The sequence below is a fragment of the Hylobates moloch genome, unplaced genomic scaffold (assembly GCF_009828535.3).
Source record: "Hylobates moloch isolate HMO894 unplaced genomic scaffold, HMol_V3 SCAFFOLD_1, whole genome shotgun sequence".
In the NCBI taxonomy this organism is placed as follows: domain Eukaryota; kingdom Metazoa; phylum Chordata; class Mammalia; order Primates; family Hylobatidae; genus Hylobates; species Hylobates moloch.
In genome coordinates, this window is record NW_026652276.1 from 82,636,515 (window position 1) to 82,656,132 (window position 19,618).

A 19,618-nucleotide genomic window follows, 5' to 3' on the forward strand; every position below is an offset into this window, starting at 1 on the left:
TTTTACTACCTTTATTCTGAACACTACAACATTACTAATACAATCTTAGATTAAGTGGGGTTTTTTATTGGTGATAACTGTATCACTCTGTTAACATAGAATTTATAATCTACTAAAATTTCCATTTTTTGTTATACAGTTTAATTTTATATTAAAAAGTACATATTTTGAAATGTGTCCGTGTTGACACATATAAATCTGGTTCCTTTTTTTATTATTATACTTTAAGTTCTGGGATACATGTGCAGAACGTGCAGGTTTGCTACATAGGTATACATGTGCCATGGTGGTTTGCTGCACCCATCAACCTGTCATCTACATTAGGTATTTCTCCTAATGCTATCCCTCCCCCAGCCCCCCACCCCCCGACAGGCCCTAGTGTGTGATGTTCCCCTCCCTGTGTCCATGTGTTCTCATTGTTCAACTCCCCCACTTATGACTGAGAACATGCGGTGTTTGGTTTTCTGTTCATGTGTTAGTTTGCTGAGAATGATGGTTTCCAGCTTCATCCATGTCCCTGCAAAGGACATGAACTCATCAAAAGGATAATTTTCTAGCTGTCAAACACTGGGCATTCTGTAGTATTCTTTTGTCCTATACTGTGTCTATTTGAATGGGAAGGAAAGCTTATACTGCTTAAAGCTTAACAATCAGACAAATACCTAAAATCAGTATCTTTATACTAATGATGCCTTGATATCTTGAATTGATTTTCAAATACATGTGACATATGCAATGAATTATAAATCACCAAGAGGGTAAATCACTGAGAGGATAAGCCAATAATTTTTTGTCAGAAAATGAATTCATTTTCTAATATTACTTTTTAAAACCTTCTTAGGGAGTTAGAAACATTACTTTTCAGGTTGTATGAAACTAAAATTATTTTCCATGTTTGATTCCAGTTTTTCTTCATAATGAGGAGGGAATATTTTAGAATAATGAAGTTTCAGGTTTTCTCAAGACGCTCGACCTTAGTATACTCTTCCTTAGATAATTGGGTAAAATACTGAAGAATAGAAAGCTATTAGCAGCAACCCCATTACTCTTAATAATGAAAAAGGAAAACAAGTAGAATAAATGCTGACTTTTTTTTCTTTCTTTTAATAGCTATCAAAGTATGGTGCAAGTTGGTGGATTGGACTTCAAGAAGAAAGAGCCAATTATGAATTTCGGTATGAACCTAGATTCATTTGCATTTAATTTTGTTTGACAGGTTTTATTTGCAGAATGATTAGATTCGATTTTAGTGATCAATTTGTTGAATACCCTTCAAACATTATCTTCAACTTATAAATTTTCACTTCTCTAACCAAAGACATGAGTGTTTTTTAAAGAATACACTTATGAAACCATCCCGACGATCTAGCCATTAACATATCCATCACCTCCAAAAGCTTTCTTTCCTGCTCTATTCATTTATTTATTTATTCACTAATTCATTCATTTTTGTGATGAGAACACTTAACATAAAATCTACCCTCTTAGCTGGGCGCGGTGGTTCATGCCTGTAATCCCAGTACTTTGGGAGGCCGAGGAGGGTGGATCGCCTTAGGTCAGGAGTTCGAGACCAGCCTGGCCAACATGGAGAAACCCTGTCTCTACTAAAAATACAAAAATTAGCTGGGCATGGTGGTGCGCACCTGTAGACCCAGCTACTTGGGGCGGGGGCTAAGGCAGGAGAATCGCTTGAACCCGAGAGGCAGAGGCTGCAGTGAACCAAGATCGTGCCACTGCACTCAGCCTAGGTGACAGGGCAAGACTCCATCTCAAAAAAAATCTACCCCCTTAGAAAAATTTTAAGTATATGATACAATATAGTTAAATATAGGCACTATGCTACATATAAGTATTTTTTTAATTTAATAGAATATTATATCTTCAATCCCTACCTTAGAACTCTAAGAATGATGTTGGAGACTGGACATGCAGAATGAGAGAAGACCTTAACATTTTTAATGTTCCCACAGCTGGAGAGATGGAACACCAGTGATATACCAGAACTGGGACACAGGAAGAGAAAGAACTGTGAATAATCAGAGCCAGAGATGTGGCTTTATTTCTTCTATAACAGGTTACTTTACTTACCCATTTTTGGGTTCATAATACAAACTAATAATTTTCAGGAGGCTTAAAGTCTTTTCCTTGCATCATTTCCATGAGAAGTTTCTGTTTATTTCTCTTTTCAGTTGATGTGTTCAGTTTTGTCTGCCATAAGGCTTAAGGATGGCCATTTTTTCTGTTCAATCCATGTATTCATGTTCTCGGAAATAATTTACATCTGAATAAGTCCTTCCTCATAAATCAAAACAGCACCAGAAATGGGCCCAATGAAACTGTTAAAAAAATGTGCCTGACAAATGCTTTTCTCTATGATATTTCAATGGAAGCACTTTTAAAAAAAATCTATTCCTATATCCAATTTATAATGGGCCAGAACTTTAACCTCTGTGAAATTTACTTCCATTTTCCTATTTAATAAATGTTTTGATTCAAGTCAGTATTCTTTTTTTCTTTTAATACCTGCCATCAATTGCTGCTTCCTTTAGAATGGCAACTGTTTGCAAGTTGGATTTAGAAACACATTTAGGTTGAAGATTGGTTTTTTAAATTCTCTGTATCAGTGCAGTGTAGTTAGGTTGATTGTCCACTCATTCCCCTTCTCTCTAACCAATAAAAGATAACGATACCCGTTACTCTAACAGATTCATAACTAATCTGTGCCCCAGGCCAGGAGAGGGATAAACTTGGAAAATAATTTTGGGTGTGAGGGCCTCTGCAGAGAGTTAGGAAAGGAAAATCCGTGTGGTTAATCAGCTTGCTTTTACCAGCAGGTGTCACAACAGCCTACAGAAAGGACTGTTTTGAGAGTCTGGGAGAATAGCAGCTAATCTGCATTGAAAATAGCATTCCAGCCCCTCCTTCAAAATGCCAACATCTTTTGGGCTCATATTCCTGATCTAGAAAACTGAGCCTGCCCTTGCAATTGGCATGCATTCTGCCCTGTTCTGGAATTTATGACTTGGATGCCAATAAAATGCATTCTATAATCCTTATTCTGAAAATATAGCTCTTCTAAATTTAAAAAAAAAAAGCAGTTCGTTTGTCGGAGGCTAAGGATTTGAGGATATATCTTACTGAAGACACATCTATATGTGAGTCTGTTTTATTAAGGGTCAGTATTAAGAAATGCTATTTTCTTGGAAGTTCTTGAGTTAATTTTTCTAAATTATTCTATTTTCTAAAGAATTATAAAGTAGAAATTATCTACTGTTTTAGAATCTTTTTCCTCTCTGTACATTGAAGTTGAAGGTTTTAAAATGAAATCGTTACCCTACAAAGTATTCTTTTGCTACACAAGTCAAATATTCTTAAGATTTTAATCAGTTCTATGATTCAAATTGCAGTATTTATTTAGATTTTTTTTAAATTGCAAAATTTCTACATTCTTAAATTAAAATTACTGATTTGGCCCCTTGCCCACAGTTAGCTGTTGTTCCTAGAGAAATCTGTGATCAGCAGTTTAGTTCAGTTTCTAGATTTTAAAAAATAAATTATGAAAAACCATAGCAGTCATAAAAATAGTGATCAACAGAGAATGCCTTCAAAGAATCGCCATTGTTCCCAAGCCATTTCTAACCCATTTTCTCCTCCAGGACTCTGGGGTAGTGAAGAGTGTTCAGTTTCTATGCCTAGTATCTGTAAGCGAAAAAAGGTGTGGCTCATAGAGAAAAAGAAAGACACACCAAAACAACAAGGAACGTGTCCCAAAGGATGGCTATATTTTAACTCTAAGGTAAGCTTGTTTTTCAAAAGTTGCCTTGGTTTCTCTTTTGTAGACACTAATTTTGGAAAGTTTTCCAAAAGTGGAAGTGGCTTTTAAAAGCTGTGAGTTGTCCGTAGGACCTGGAATTTTTTTGTCACAATTTTCAAGAAATTTGAGTTTTCCATTTAGTAACAAATCTTTTGGACCAAAAGATTTTTGTCAAAAACAGCCTGGACACTGCCCCTCATTTCTATACTCAGTTTTACTATTGACATAGTCATTTATTGTGCAGTATGAATGTTTCATTAGGTGTGACATATGTATGTATGCATGTATGTGTGCATATGCATGTGTGTCTGTGCTCATGTGCGTGCGTGTGTGCGCACAGTGTATGTATGTGCCTGCATGCCTGTGTGTCTAGGTTCTGCTCCCAAATAAGCTGTAAATTTCAGAGGACTCAGATTCCATCTCCTACTCTTGTGTTTTCCCTGCCTGGAGCCAGCATAGAGCTCTGCCTACTAGTGAATTGAGGGACTAATAGCTTAGCTTGGTCAATGTCATCTTGAGCCTCATAAAGCTGGTGCTTCCATGCAGATTTGAATTAAGAAAAAAATTGCCAGTGGGGATATTTTAAACCAGATTTATTATTTCTGATGCTGCCTTCAATTAAGGCCTAGACTTTCCCTCCACTCTTCATATTTTATAATAAAATAACTTTATAGGCCTTAGGTGGAAGTAATTAAAATACATCCCAAATTATAATTGTTTAACTCTTAGAAAATTAAAAAACCCAAACTGTGCCATCATTTCATATGCTAATATGAAATTCCTCTTCAATCGTGGACAGCCAATTTTTAATCTAAGTGTTCAGTTATATTGGCAGGGCTTTCTCTCCTTTGTGATCTTCCTCCCATTGTTAATTTGAGAAATGAGGCCACTTGGATTTTTCACACATTCATTGAGTACCCACTAGATATTTGGCACTGACTTTTAAATTTTTTTTAATATTTGATAAATACACACAATATAGAATTTACCATTCTAACCATTTTTGTTTACTGTTTACTAGTGTTAAGTATTACATACTCACTGTCATTCAACAAATCTCCAGACCTTTTCCATCTTGCAAAACTGAAACTCTACCCATTAAACGACTCCCTGTTCTTCCTACCCTGAGCCCCTTGGCAACTACTGTTCTACTTTCTGTGTCTTTGAATTTGCCTACTTTAGATACCTCATGTAAGTGGAATCAGACAGTATTTGCCTTTTTGTGACTGGCTTATTTCACTTAGCATAATGTCCTCAAGGTTCATCCACACTGGCATGTGACAGGACTTCCTTTTGACGGTTGGACAATATTCCATTGTATGAATATACTACATTTTGTTTATCCATTCATCCATTGGTGGACATTTGAGTTACTTCCCCTCTTAGCTAATTGATTTTATGTGTATTTCTTATATCACTGAATTTTAAAAATATATAGAATTACTATCCTCATTTTACATATGAAAAGACAGATGCTAACAAAATTGTGTGACTTTTCTGAAACTTCACAGTGAATAAGCATTAGGCCAAGACACACTTTTTCTGACCCTGAGTCTGGTGGTCTTGCCCCTTTCCTATGCCTGCCACTTCACATTGGCACTTAAGGACTGCCACTCCAGAAATGCAAATTAAAACAACAATGAGTGATTTGCCACTGCACAGCTACTAGAATGGCCCAAATCCAAAGCACTGACAACACTACATGCTGGCAAGGAAGCCGAACAACAGGAGCTCTCATTGACTCCTGGTGGGAATGCAGAATGGTACGGCCACTGTGGAAGACAGTTTGGCAGTTTCTTACAAAACTAAACATACTTTTACCATTTGATCCAGCAATCACACTCCTTGGTATTTACCCAAAGGAGGTGAAAACTTATGTACACATAAAAACCTGTCCATGGATGTTTGTGACATCTTTATTCTTAATTGCCAAAACTTGGAAGCAATCAAGATGTCCCTAGTAGGTGAATAAATAAACTGGTACAACCACACAATGGAATATTACTCAGTGCTAAAAAGAAATTAGCTATCAAGCCTTTAAAACACATGGAGGAAACTTAAATTCTTATTTCTAAGTGGAAGAAGCCAATCTGAAAAGCCTACAATACTGTATGATTCCAACTGTATGACATTCTGGAAAAGACAAAACTGGAGAGACAGTAAAAAGATCAGTGGTTGCCAGGTGTTGCAGGGAGGGAAGGATGAAGTTGTGGAAGATTCTTAGGGCAGTGAAAATTCTCTGTATGATACCACAATGGTGGATGCATGTCATTAGACATTTGTACAGATTCATAGAATGTACAACACAAAGAGTGAACCATAATGTAAACTATGGACTTTGGGTGGTTATGATGTGTTAATGCAGGTTCATTGATTGTAACAGATGTACCTTTCTGGGAAGATGGGGCATATTGATAATGGGGGAGGCTGTGTATGTGTGGATCAGGTGGGAAATCTCTGTAACTTCTTTTATTTTTTTATTTTTTTTATTTTTTTTGAGCCGGACTCTCAGTCTGTCACCTAGGCTGGAGTGCAGTGGCATGATCTCCCCTCACTGCAACCTTCATCTCCCGGGTTCAAGTGATTCTCCTGCCTCAGCCTCCCAAGTAGCTGGGGTTACAGGTGCCTGCCACCACACCCCACTAATTTTCGTATTTTTAGTACAAACGGGGTTTAGTACAAACGGGGTTTCACCATGCCAGGCTGGTCTCGAACTCCTGACCTCAGGTGATCCGCCCGCCTCCCAAAGTTGTACCTTCCTCTTAACTTTGCTGTGAACCTAAAACTGCTCTTTAAAAAATGAAGTCTTTAATAATTTTTTTTTAAAAAAAAAGAGTTGCCGTGTCAGCTTAGCCCTGTGACACAATGAGCTCAGTGGCACTGTGAGATATTTTCCAGAATAGTGTAATTGTACTCTAAAACTTCACTATAGTAATGACGTACACTATTTTTTAATCATTGCTACTTTCTGTATACTTCCTGTTTTCTCAAACTATAAAATCTTTCTACCAGGTATAAATTATTTTCACATTTCAGTATGAGAAACTTATAGCTAATATTCAATAAGACACTGAGTATTACTAAGTCTTTTATTAAAACCTTTGGCAATTAGTTTTTTAAAGCATCTTTATGGTCATAAATAATGTAACATAACATTTGCCATTTTAACCATTATTGAGTGTACAATTCAATGGCATTAATTACATGCACAATGTTATACAACCATCATCTCTATTTCCAAAACATTCTCACTATCCCAAACAGAAACTCTATAACCATTAAGCACTAACTTCCTGTTCTCCATCCCCTGGTAACCTCTAATCTATTCTCTATCTCTGTGAATGTGCCTATTCTAGGTATTTCATATTAGCGAACTCATACAATATTTGTCCTTGTGTCTGGCCTATTCACGTGATGTTTTCAAGGTTCATTTGTGTTTTAGCATATATCAAAATTTCATTACTTCTTGTGGCTGAATAATATTCCTGTGTGGCACGGGCTTGTGTGTGTGTGTGTGCGTGTGTGTGTGCATATTGCACATTTTGTTTATTCATTCATCTGTTGATGGGCACTTGAGTTGTTTTCACCTTTTGGCTATTGTGAATAATGCTGCAATGAACATTGGTGTGTAAGTCTCTGTTTGAGTCCCTATTTTCAATTCTTTTGAATGCATACCTACGAATAGAATTGCTGGGTCATATGGTAACTCAGTAGTTAGCTTTTTGAGGAACTGACAAATGTTCTTCCACAGCGACCAAACCTTTTTACCATCCTGCTAGCCGTGTGTGAGGGTTTCAATTTCTCCACATCTTTGCCAACTCTGGCTATTATATAGCCATCCTAGAGCACGTTAGATATTATTTCATTGTGATTTTGATTTGCATTTCTCTGTTATCTGATGAAGTTGAGCATCTTTTCATGTGCTTGTTAGCCATTTGTTTATCTTCTTTGGAAAAATGTCTATTAAAGTCCTTTGTCCATTTTTAAATTGGATCATTTGCCTTTTTATTGTTGAGTCATAGAAATTCCTTACATATTCTAAATATTAAACCCCATCCAATATATGATTTATAAATATTTTCCATCATTCTGTAGGTTGTCTTTTAACTTTCTTGATAATGTCCTTCGATGCACAAAAGTTTTTAATTTTGATGAAGCCCAGTTGTCTACTTTTTGTTTTGTCACTTGTGCTTTTGGTATCATACTTAAGAATTCACTGCCAAATCCAAGGTAATGAAGATTTGCTCCTGTGTGTTTGTCTAAGAGCTTTATGGTTTTAGCATTTATATTTAGGTTGTTGGTCCATTTTGAATTCACTCCAGTATGTGACAATTAGTTTTTCACAACTGTTAGAACAAATGTATCCTGGCATGGTCTCTAGGGAACAGGCATAAAGGAATGCCTAGCTAATCTCCAAATCACATTTCTGGTACAGATAGTGAAAAACCCAAAAGCAATGAACACAACTGTTCTAGTTACGAAATCATGCCTCCTTTCACGTGTAAAAGAGGATTTGTTTTATACTTTAAGTTCTGGGCTACATATGTAGAACATGCAATTTTGTTACATAGATATACACGTGCCATGGTGGTTTGCTGCACCCATCAACATGTCATCTACATTAGGTATTGCTCCTAATGTTATCCCTCTCCTAGGCCCCCACCCCTCGACAAGCCCCAGTGTGTGATGTTCCCCTCCTTATGTCCATGTGCTCTCGTTGTTCAGCTCCCACTTATGAGTGAGAACATATGGTGTTTGGTTTTCTGTTCCTGTATTAGTTAGCTGAGAATGACAGTTTCCAGCTTCATCCATGTCCCTGCAAAGGACATGAACTCATCCTTTTTCATGGCTGCATAGTATTCCACGGTGTTTATGTGCCACATTTTCTTTATCCAGTCTATCATTGATGGACATTTGGGTTGGTTCCAAGTCTTTGCTATTGTGAATAGTGCTGCAATAAACATAAGTGTGCATGTGTCTTTATAGCAGCATGATTTATAATCCTTTGGGTATATACCCAGTAATGGGATTGCTGGGTCAAGTGGTATTTTTAGTTCTAGATCCTTGAGGAATCACCACACTGTCTTTCACAAAAGTTGAACTAATTTACACTCCCACCAACAGTGTAAAAGTGTTCATATTTCTCCACATCCTCTCCAGCACCTGTTGTTTCCTGACTTTTTAATGATGGCCATTCTAACTGGTGTGACATGGTATCTCATTGTGGTTTTGATTTGCATTTCTCTAATGACAAGTGATGATGAGTATTTTTTCATGTGTCTGTTGGCTGCATAATGTCTTCTTTTGAGAAGTGTCTGTTCATCTCCTTTGCCCACTTTTTGATGGAGTTGTTTGTTTTCTTCTTGTAAATTTGTTTAAGTTCATTGTAGATTCTGGATATTAGCCCTTTGCCAGACGGATAGATTGCAAAAATTTTCTCCCATTCTGTAGGTTGCCTGTTCACTCTGATGGTAGTTTCTTTTGCTGTGCAGAAGCTCTTTAGTTTAATTATATCCCATTTGTCTATTTCGGCTTTTGTTGCCATTGCTTTTGGTGTTTTAGGCATGAAGTCTTTGCCCATACCTATGTCCTGAATGGTATGGCCCAGGTTTTCTTCTGGGATTAAAAGAGGATATTTTAAGGAAATTAATGACAAGTCAAATCCTTAGCATTTGATAAATAATTCTTAGAAACCTGGAATAGTTGTTTCTGGTTCAGCCTTTTGCTATTATCCTTCCCCTAAACTTGATTTTTACCCACACAGTTCAGCTCCATCCCATGTGTCCTCCTGTGCACACGTAGAGAGTGTGTATCTATGGGAATGGTGGCAGTGATGGTGGAGCAGACCCAGGGCAAAAGAGCAAGTGAATGCTTCCCATGAAAGGAATAGAGAGGGGCATAAATATATGCATGAGAATGGCAGGGAGGGGAAGTGCCTTCTGAAGCTAGCCCTGGGGCATGATTAAAACACCCTCACATAGCTCAGAGTTATAAAAAAAAAATTATTGATAACTAACAGCTAGATCAGTAGTTTTCAGCCCTGGTCAAATATTTAGAATCAGCAGGTGAGCTTTTTAAAAACATCAAGATGCAGGAGACGTCCTGAAGATTCTAATTTAGCTGATCTGCATGGGATCCAGGCATCCATATTTTTTTAAAGCTCCCTCAGTTATTCTAATGTGTGGCCAATATTTGCCCAGAAATTCAACAGTCATAGTTCCACAACTTTTTCTTCAAGGCATTAGGATAATTTGATTACAAAGGATATCATCACAGCAGGCTTCATGAGTAGGTGGCAATTCACCTGGCACAATGTCAGAGTCACCATGCATGTCTTCCCACCCACAGTGCCTTCTCCTGCACATTAATGCCTAAAATTCCACCACTGGAGTTTCTCTCCTTTGTCTCAACACTTTCCTTTATTTTTAAAAGGGAAATATTTTTGAGATTGCCTCATCTGTCATCTACACCTTGAAAGAAGTGAGTTTATCAGATTATTAGAAAAACTGCTAATAGGAGAGTTGATAGCTGAGAGGAGTGGGATGGTTTTTCCCTATTAACAAATAAAGCTACAGAAGGAAAACTGGGAGATAACAATGATGGACCTTCTTTACTTCACAATTCTGAAATGAGTTTCAATACATTATGTCCCATTAAACTTTGCTTATTGTTTGTGAATTTCCTAGGACTAATTCTTATTGGTTATTTCTAAGGAAAAAATCCCACTTTGTTGACAAATTAAACACCTTTTAGAGTTTTTAAAACTGAGATACACAGAAATTAAGCATCTTTTCTAATGTCTCATAAATAGTCTTCTCTGTGTTTGACAATGTAAAAGAGGTTTGACCAGGGGTTTACCCAGAAAGAATGAGTCATCTAAGATACCTATCCCAGCAGATCTGTGGGAGGAAGAAATTCTAAGTGTGTGTGTGTGATTAACTCTTGTGCTTCTACTTACATATTTTTATTCAAGACCTGGATTGAGTGGTAATGGCTGCTTTGCACCATCTAGTTTGGGATTAGTCAATATTTGATTTTGTGCATAACGTGGTTTTTTCTTAAAAATACTCTCACCTCTTTTTGGAATTTATTCAAATTGGAGAACTTTATTCATTCATTCATTTACTATCTGGATGTCAGGAATTCAGTGGTGAGGAAAAACAGACACAGCCCCTTCTCTTTTGGCGCTTACACACTAGAGGGAGAACAAACATTAGTAAATCGATCAGGAAAATGGCTGTGTAATTTAAAACTGTGGTGTATGTAATGAAGGAAAGTTATGTGGTTCTAGAAAAGTGTATAGCCAGAGGACCTGACTGAAGTGGTCAGAAAGGCAGAGAACATTAAAAATAGGGGGAGACACATGTGCTAATGTCCTGCAGCAAGGTGGGAGTATGACATTTAAGAAACTAAAGGAAACATAGAGAACTAGAGTGGCCGAAGGTGAGACAAAAGAAGTGGAAAGGGTGATACCGTGTTGGACTTCTGGCCTCTATCCTGAGAGCAGTGGGAAACCCTTGACAGGTTTAAAACTAAAGAAGGATGTGACCGGGACAAAATTTTAAAAAGTTAATCTAGATGTAGTGCCAAGGATATATGGGAGAAGGGCAAGGGTGAGAAAGGTAAGGGCAGTTAGGAAGCTATTGCTGTAGTGCAGGCAAGAGATTAGTAGGTTGGGCTAAGATGGTGGTGGCAGAGACCATGAGGCAGTGGGAAAGGGGGATGGGTGAGGGGGCTTTTTGGGAAATGAGATGTCCAAATGGTATGGCTACTGGGGAGATGGAGTGGGAAGGTAAGGATGCCTCTGAGGCTTCAGGCTTATTATATGTGTATAAGTGCATGCTGACCGTGCCATTCACTGTGAGGAGGAACACTGGGAAAGGGCCAAGTTTGGAGGGAACTGAATTTCATTTTCAAATATTGAGCTAGAAATGATTTTGAGACAAAAAAAGAATTTTATATTGAAAACCCATTTAGAATACAGTAGGACCCCATTAATTCACAGTAATAATCAGAGGTGCATTAAACTTGATCACATTTTGCAAATTAGTAAGTAAACAATTTTAAATTAAGGATGCTGTACTTCATCTTGCTGCTTTGCCTTAATTATTAATGACACAATTTCGGAGTGTGTTAGTAAATATGTTATATTTTTAGAAACAATGAAGTCGTGGTAATGGGAGGCCACACTTCCGTAGTCAAGCTAGTAAATCCTGGCTGAGGCAAACATAGAGGAAGCAGAGGAGGTGTTTTTCTGGAGAGATTTATTGAGCTAACTGAACCAATGAGGTTCATTGGTATTTATGAATGGTTCATTAGTGTAACTGTCTGAACACAAGGTGAATTCACATTAAATGATAAGACTTCCCAATAATTAATATGTGCCACTCTTTAGAATTTGTAATTAGAGGAAAGAGGCAAAATGAAAGGAAATAGATAAAAGGATAGTTGTTATAAAATTAAACTCCTTGAAAGCCAATTCAGTTTATTTGTGAAGCAAACAAGACAAAAAGGACCAGAAGAATTGAAAATGTATTTTCTCTCTTAGTTGGCAACTCAACTTCAAGCTAGTTCAGCGTTTCTGGTTTTTATCCTAAGAGCAGTGGAAAATTCCTGAAGGGTTTAAACTAAAGGATGACATGATCAGGACTGAGTTTTAAAAAGAATTACCTTACACTATTGACATTTGGAGTCGGATACTTCTTTCTTTTGGAAGACTGACCTGACCTGTACTTTGCAAATGGTTAGCAGCATCCTTGTCTCTACCCACTAGTTGCCAACAGCAATCCCCTCCCCAATTGTAGCAGTGAAAAATATCTGCAGGCATTATCAAAATATACACCAGGCCTCACCTTCAACCCTGGGAATTACATTTCAACATGAGAGTTGGAGGGAACAGACATCCAAACTATATCACATATCATTCCAAAATAAGGTAGGAAAGGATGCTTGTTCAAGTGTAGGTTTCCACGCTAACCTAGAATTATCCTGTAGTGGCGAGATCTTAGGATCTGACCTATCAGTGACTAGGGTTGTCTGTGTTCATTGATAAGAGAATTGAATATGAGAGAAGAATCCCCAGCAAGTTCCCAATGAAACATCTTTTGCATAAGGTTTCTCCTGACCTCTCTGGAATTTTGCCTGATCCATTATAACCTTTCTCTTCTATCTTTTCCTCTCACCTAACTCCATCTAGTCCTACCAACATTCTTAAATTTCATCGAACTTTCGGGGAAAAACAAACAAACTTGTCTTCAACCCTGCCTCTCGTGCCAAGTATGTATCATTCCATTTCTCATCCCATCCCATAAGAAAGAAACCTCTGTGGCAGGGCGCAGTGGCTCACACCTGTAATCCCAGCTCTTTGGGAGGCCAAGGCAGATAGATGGATCACAAGGTCAAGAGATCAAGACCATTCTGGCCAACATGGCGAAACCCTATCTCTACTAAAAATACAAAAATTAGCCAGGCATGGTGGTGCGCACCTGTAGTCCCAGTTACTCAGGAGGCTGAGGCAGAAGAATCACTTGAACCCAGGAGGCAGAGGTTGCAGTGAGCCGAGATCTCACCACTGCACTCCAGCCTGGGCGACAGAGCAAGACTGCATCTCAAAAAAAATTAAAAAAGAAAAGAAACTTCTGCCATGATGCAGACATGATTCTCTCTTGCATAACACTCAACTTTTATTGCCAAATTCCACAATCTTTTTTGTGTTCCCTCTAACATTGATGGCCAACCTCCCCCTTCATTTCTACTTCTTCCCAGGATTCTTTGGTCATACCCTTGCTTTCCGTCCCACTGGGATCATTTATTTTTCTTCTCTGGCTCTTCCCAGTAGACTTAGTGACCAAATGGCTGACTCAAGTATTTAGTGAATTTAAACACCTGATGTGTTCGACTCCCCATTATTTCTCTCTCACTTAAGGAAATGTGTTTGTAAATAAAATTGAACTAAGCTGTTCATTGCCACCCCCAGAATGTTTTTTTTTTTTTTAGATTAAATGTGCCAGTGTAAACTTCGCAATCAGAGTGGCTCCCTTTTAGGAAGAATACTACTTTTCATTGTGCTGAAGGCACTGTTCTGACATTTCACATGACAAAACGCATCCCTGCTTCTGTTCCTGCCTGCTGCAAATGCAGGCAAGTCATTAACTCACCCTGAAAGCTGCTCCTCTTTGTTTTACTGTAACACCTTTGGAGGAAATGAAAGAAAAATGAGTTATTTCTGCCCAAGAAAATTATAAAGAATTTTCAAAGCTGATATTCAGTGTCTTTGGGAAATTTTTAATTCACTTAGAAAAATACAGAAATGAATGTTTTGTTTTGACATTTTTTGATAGTGCCTTTTGCTGAATATCCCCAAAGACCCAAGCAGTTGGAAGAACTGGATGCATGCTCAACATTTCTGTGCTGAAGAAGGGGGGACCCTGGTCGCCATTGAAAGTGAGGTGGAGCAAGGTAGAGTACTCAAGATCCAACCAGGCCAAGATAACCATTTTTATTCAAGTATTTATTAAAATATCCCCCCACCTATACTAACATTCCCAAATCAACATTTAAAATACTGTGTTGCTGATGATACACAAGTTTTCAGTTTGACCCATAGGTTTTATTTCATGATATCTGTAAAAGTTAGTGTACTGCATTGCTTATAAACTGCTGGGTTTTGGAGCCTTTTCTCTCACCAGTAACAGTGGAAAGAATAAGGACATATTTATGGCCTATATTTCAAAATGGCTAAAAGGTATGATCTACATGTAACTGCATGGTATGATTTTTAGATCCCTTTAGATTTACCTACATGCTTTTATTTGATATTTAAACAATTATATACTTTAGTTTAAACATAGCAGATAAATCCTCTTTTGTTTAGAAAGGTAATTAATGAACACTGGAAATTGTTTTGTTAATGATATGATGAAATCTCAGGTTATCCAGCTAATTTATGTCAATTTAAACTAAAACAAAAGTGAAAAAAACTGCATTACCTTAACAAGGATAAAGTAACAAGTTCCTGTAAATGATTCATAATTATGTTTTGCTGGCATTTAAATATAATCATAGCTATAAATAGGATCTAGTGATTACCCAAATGCTTTCTACAGTATTAAATTAGATAATGTATTCCTGTTTTTCAGCTTTCATTACTATGAATCTTTTTGGCCAGACCACTAATGTGTGGATAGGCTTACAAAATGATGATTATGAAACATGGCTAAATGGAAAGCCTGTGGTATATTCTAACTGGTCCCCATTTGATATAATAAATGTAAGTTTTAAGATTTATTTTTTGGAGATCACTTTGGCAAGATATTTTATTCAAGACTTGTTTACTAAAGCTTTTTTATTTCCTATATTTTGTAGGTATAAATTTATATTAGTTATTAATATATTAATTTTTAATGTAATTTTATGTGTTCCATTAATGTAATTACTTTACTCATCACAGTAATTGTTTATTTTGTAGGTTATGAAATGACTTGTGAATAAGTTTATTAAATGTGAATAAAGGAATAATGGTGTCTTAATTTTTAAAATAATGTTCTTAATAAAAATTTTAATGTTATAATAATGCTGTATGTTATCATACTTTTGATAACGTGTATTATTTTAAAGATTCCAAGTCACAATACCACTGAAGTTCAGAAACACATTCCTCTCTGTGCCTTGCTCTCAAGTAATCCTAATTTTCATTTCACTGGAAAATGGTATTTTGAAGACTGTGGAAAGGAAGGCTATGGGTTTGTTTGTGAAAAAATACAAGGTAAGAAATATTTGGGTTTGTTGTTGTTGTTGTTGTTGTTGTTGTTGTTGTTGTTGTTGTTGAGACGGAGCCTCGCTCTGTCGCCCAGGCTGGAGTGCAGTGGCGCAATCTCGGCTCACTGCAAGCTCCGCCTCCCGGGTTCACGCCATTCTCCTGCCTCAGCCTCTCTGAGTAGCTGGGACTACATGCGCCCGCCACCACGCTCGGCTAATGTTTTTGTATTTTTAGTAGAGACGGGGTTTCACCGTGGTCTCGATCTCCTGACCTCGTGATCCGCCCGCCTCGGCCTCCCAAAGTGCTGGGATTACAAGCGTGAGCCACCGCGCCCGGCCATATTTGGGTTTTTATTCCTTTCATTTGCAAAGTCCATCCTTCTCTTTCATGTTGGTTTTACACAGCTGTGTAGCTAACAGTTTCCTGGCTAACCGTGTCAGGCACTTCTTCTTTGGCTTTACAAAAGTTTAGTGATTTAATCTCCTCTACCCTAGGCTTATGCCCTTTAGTGGGATTCTAAGGACTGCCGAGGCCACTTGAGTGATGACCAAATTTATGTACCTATCTTAGTCATATTAAGTGGCTTTACTGCTTCGTTCTGGGATTATGTATCTGTTCAGGTAATTTTTTTTTTTTGAGATGGAGTCTTGCTCTGTCGCCCAGGCTGGAGTGCAGTGGCGCAATCTCGGCTCACTGCAAGCTCCGCCTCCCGGGTTCACGCCATTCTCCTGCCTCAGCCTCTCCGAGTAGCTGGGACTACAGGCGCCCGCCATCACGCCCGGCTAATTTTTTGTATTTTTTAGTAGAGACGGGGTTTCACCGTGGTCTCGATCTCCTGACCTCGTGATCCGCCCGCCTCGGCCTCCCAAAGTGCTGGGATTACAAGCGTGAGCCACCACGCCCAGCCTGTTCAGGTAATTTTTAAAGGTCACTAAGAAAATGTTGGGAAAGAATCAGGGAAATAAACCAGCTCATACTTGCTCCTTTTTTGGAACCCTGAAAATGGTCTCTGTGGCTAAATGTGGCATGCAGCAAGCTTCTAGATCTGATGGGCAGAACCCCCAAATGGTTTCTGTGTGAAATGCCAAAACCACACTATTACAAATAACCAACAGGGTCAATGAGTAGTGTGAATGCACTATAACTGACCTTGAGTAGTATAAATAAAAACAACAACAGCTCATGCTTTTACTGAATGCTGGGTATCCCTGTCCACACCACCCAAGAAAGCCATAGTTGGTGTCTAGAGCCGTATGGAACTCTGAGCAGCCTAGCATATATAGATATATATAGATATATAGATATATATAGATATATAGAGATATATAGATATATAGATATATATAGATATATAAATATATATAGATATATAGATAGATATAGATAGATATAGATATATAGATATAGATATCGATATATATAGATATAGATATATAGATATATATAGATATATAGATATATATAGATATATAGATAAAGATATGCTTATTTGGAATAGGAATTTTACTTCTTACTGTGGCATATGTGTGAAGTCTCTAATGTTACTATCAACCCATCCTCAAAAAAGCAGTGCCAGGGAAGCTCCATTTCTGGTTCTCAGTCACCACTTAAACATTATAGGGTCAGGAACTGAAAAAAAGATACTAGATCTGTAACAGCAAGAGTAATATGGGAACAGCAGAGCCTTGTAGGGAAAGAAATAATGTGAGCATGCCAGGTACTTACACACTTATGATGTACCTGACCCTGTGCCTTGAGTGTATGCACGCTATGCCATAAAATCCTCAAGTCAGTTCTATGAAGTAGGTAAAAGTCTCCCATTTTACAGATGAGGAACTTGAGGCTTAAAAACATAAGTAATCCTTGCCGGGCACAGTGGCTCATGCCAGTAATCCTAGCACTTTGGGGGGCCAAGGCGGGTGGATTGACTGAGCTCAGGAGTTCAAGACCAGCCTGAGCAACATGGTGAAACCCCGTCTCCACTAAAATACAAAAAATTAGCCAGGCGTGGTAGCGGGCGCCTGTAGTCCTAGTTACCAGGGAGGCTGAGGCACAAGAATCGCTTGAACCTGGGAGGCGGAGTTTGCAGTGAGCTGAGATCACACCGCTGCACTCCAGCCTGGGCTACAGAGCGGGACTCTGTCTCCAGGGAAACAAAACAAAACAAAAATAACACACTCAAGGTGTCTCAGTTAAACACAATGATTCTATTCCACTACCTCGATGTTGATTTATTCTTGGAATGTGCCTCTGATCACTTTCTGTCTTTGGTATTTTGGGGACTAACAGTGTAGATTTTCCTTTAGAGATAGTACAGAATAGTAGTAATTGAGAGCATAGGCACTGGAGTGCCTACCACACATGGGTTCCCACCTTTCTTTGTAGATAAGCTTCAATTCTGTGATCATGATTTCTGCATCTGCAAAATGTGGTAATAGCCATCTCACACATAGTCTATGTATGTATAACACTTAGCATACTTCTACCATATATTTAACAAACGATAGTTTTTTTTATTATTTCCAGAAAGTGTTGTTCAACTACAGTAGTTATTGTAGCCAACAATAAATATTCAAGTTCTGCTCCTCTTCCGAACTTGGTTTCCAATAGATCTTTCTTTTTCAGGGCAATGGGTGGCAAAACCATGCTGCTCAAAATCACTTGTTTTGAAACTTAATGGAATCAATTACGTATGGAGAACTTTATATATGTAAAAATATAGACATATAACTCAGTGGGGAAAAAACAGTCAAATTGGCATTTGGGTAACATATACAAAGAATGTCATTTAATTTTACAAGTTGTAAGCATTTTAAAATAGCTACTTTGATATTATTTTGATTTTGTATGAATAACCATTACACTGAGCATGTAGCCTGGGCACAGACTAATAGCAAAGAATAAAAATATGATAAAAGTGTGATCCGTCACAATTTATAGAAATTAAAGGGATTCATTTTACTTTGGTTTTTCCATATGTACGGCTGCTATATTGAGGTAATAGTTTCAGATAAAGGTCAGTTTCCCACTTTGCCATTTTTATTTGGGGGGAGTATGACCGGAGGAGGAGAGTGGAGCAAAAAGCAATATTCATAGGATCCTTTCTGTGTCTCCATACAATAGTGTGTGCCCTGTGTGGCTATCTCATTCAATTCCATCCACACCCCTCCAAGGGAGACCTTCATCATCTCTTGTAGACCATAAATTTGGGGTTTAGAAAGGTTAATTTTCCCAAGAGCTCTTAGCCAGTTAGGGCCAGGAATAGGATGAAGTCCCAGCCTCATGACCTATCCACACTTCACATGCTTCTTTCCAACACCAAATGTAGTAAAACCAGTACACAGAAATTCAAGTCACTTTGGATCAGAAGGTACAAAAACTCTTACCTTGTTTTTGTCCTTTAGGTTTTCTAAACCTTTAGTCTATCCTAGTACATAACATAATACAGAACAGAAAGGCAAATGCACATATTAGAGAGGAAACACGTATAAACACAGGCTTGGTTTTCACATGGTCACAGCGATTCACGAACACTCAAGCACCAATGATTGACAACGTGTGGGAAAACCTTGCCTTTTAATTTATAAACCTTGACTCTGACAGGTGACATATTAATAGTAACTGTTTATAAGAACAGTGTGTATTTCTAAGAATTTAACTTTATTTTTTAAAATTCTTTTTAGAATTTATACATGCAAATATTAAGCATAATAGTGACTATCAGTCTCAAAAGTGTAATCAAGTATTTTACCTGATAATATGCACCTGTAATATTAGGTTTGCAATGCAGTATATGACTATGTAACGTGTGCCTCTCTGCTATTAATAAGCATTAAGTTCTGCCACAGCAGTGTGGATTAGGCCAAGTGTAGTTAGTGGAGTGAAACCCACCTAAGAAGATCACCATCAGTTCCACCAAAAAGCAGTCAATTTGATAAAGGATGGTCAAATATGGGAAATCTTCTAGAAATGGTTCAATCTATGTTTATGTTTTTGAAAAACAATTCATTAAATTTCCTGAGAGTTCTCATTTTTTCGCATCACTT

At 37.7% G+C, this 19,618-nt stretch overlaps 1 protein-coding gene across 4 annotated transcripts in view; it reads left to right on the plus strand.

The window, feature by feature from the left end:
- PLA2R1 (phospholipase A2 receptor 1) overlaps positions 1-19,618 on the plus strand; it is a 127,937-nt gene that overhangs the window by 88,299 nt on the left and 20,020 nt on the right. For all 4 annotated transcript variants that reach the window (XR_009214348.1, XR_009214345.1, XR_009214347.1 and 1 more), the window contains exons 18-23: positions 1,111-1,175; positions 1,971-2,074; positions 3,657-3,796; positions 14,155-14,272; positions 14,953-15,083; positions 15,431-15,578. Coding sequence is in view for 1 of the 4 variants with exons in the window: in XM_032755591.2 (XP_032611482.1) it covers positions 1,111-1,175; positions 1,971-2,074; positions 3,657-3,796; positions 14,155-14,272; positions 14,953-15,083; positions 15,431-15,578 (706 nt within the window). In the remaining 3 variants the exon portion in view is untranslated. The remainder of the gene's footprint in view (positions 1-1,110; positions 1,176-1,970; positions 2,075-3,656; positions 3,797-14,154; positions 14,273-14,952; positions 15,084-15,430; positions 15,579-19,618) is intronic.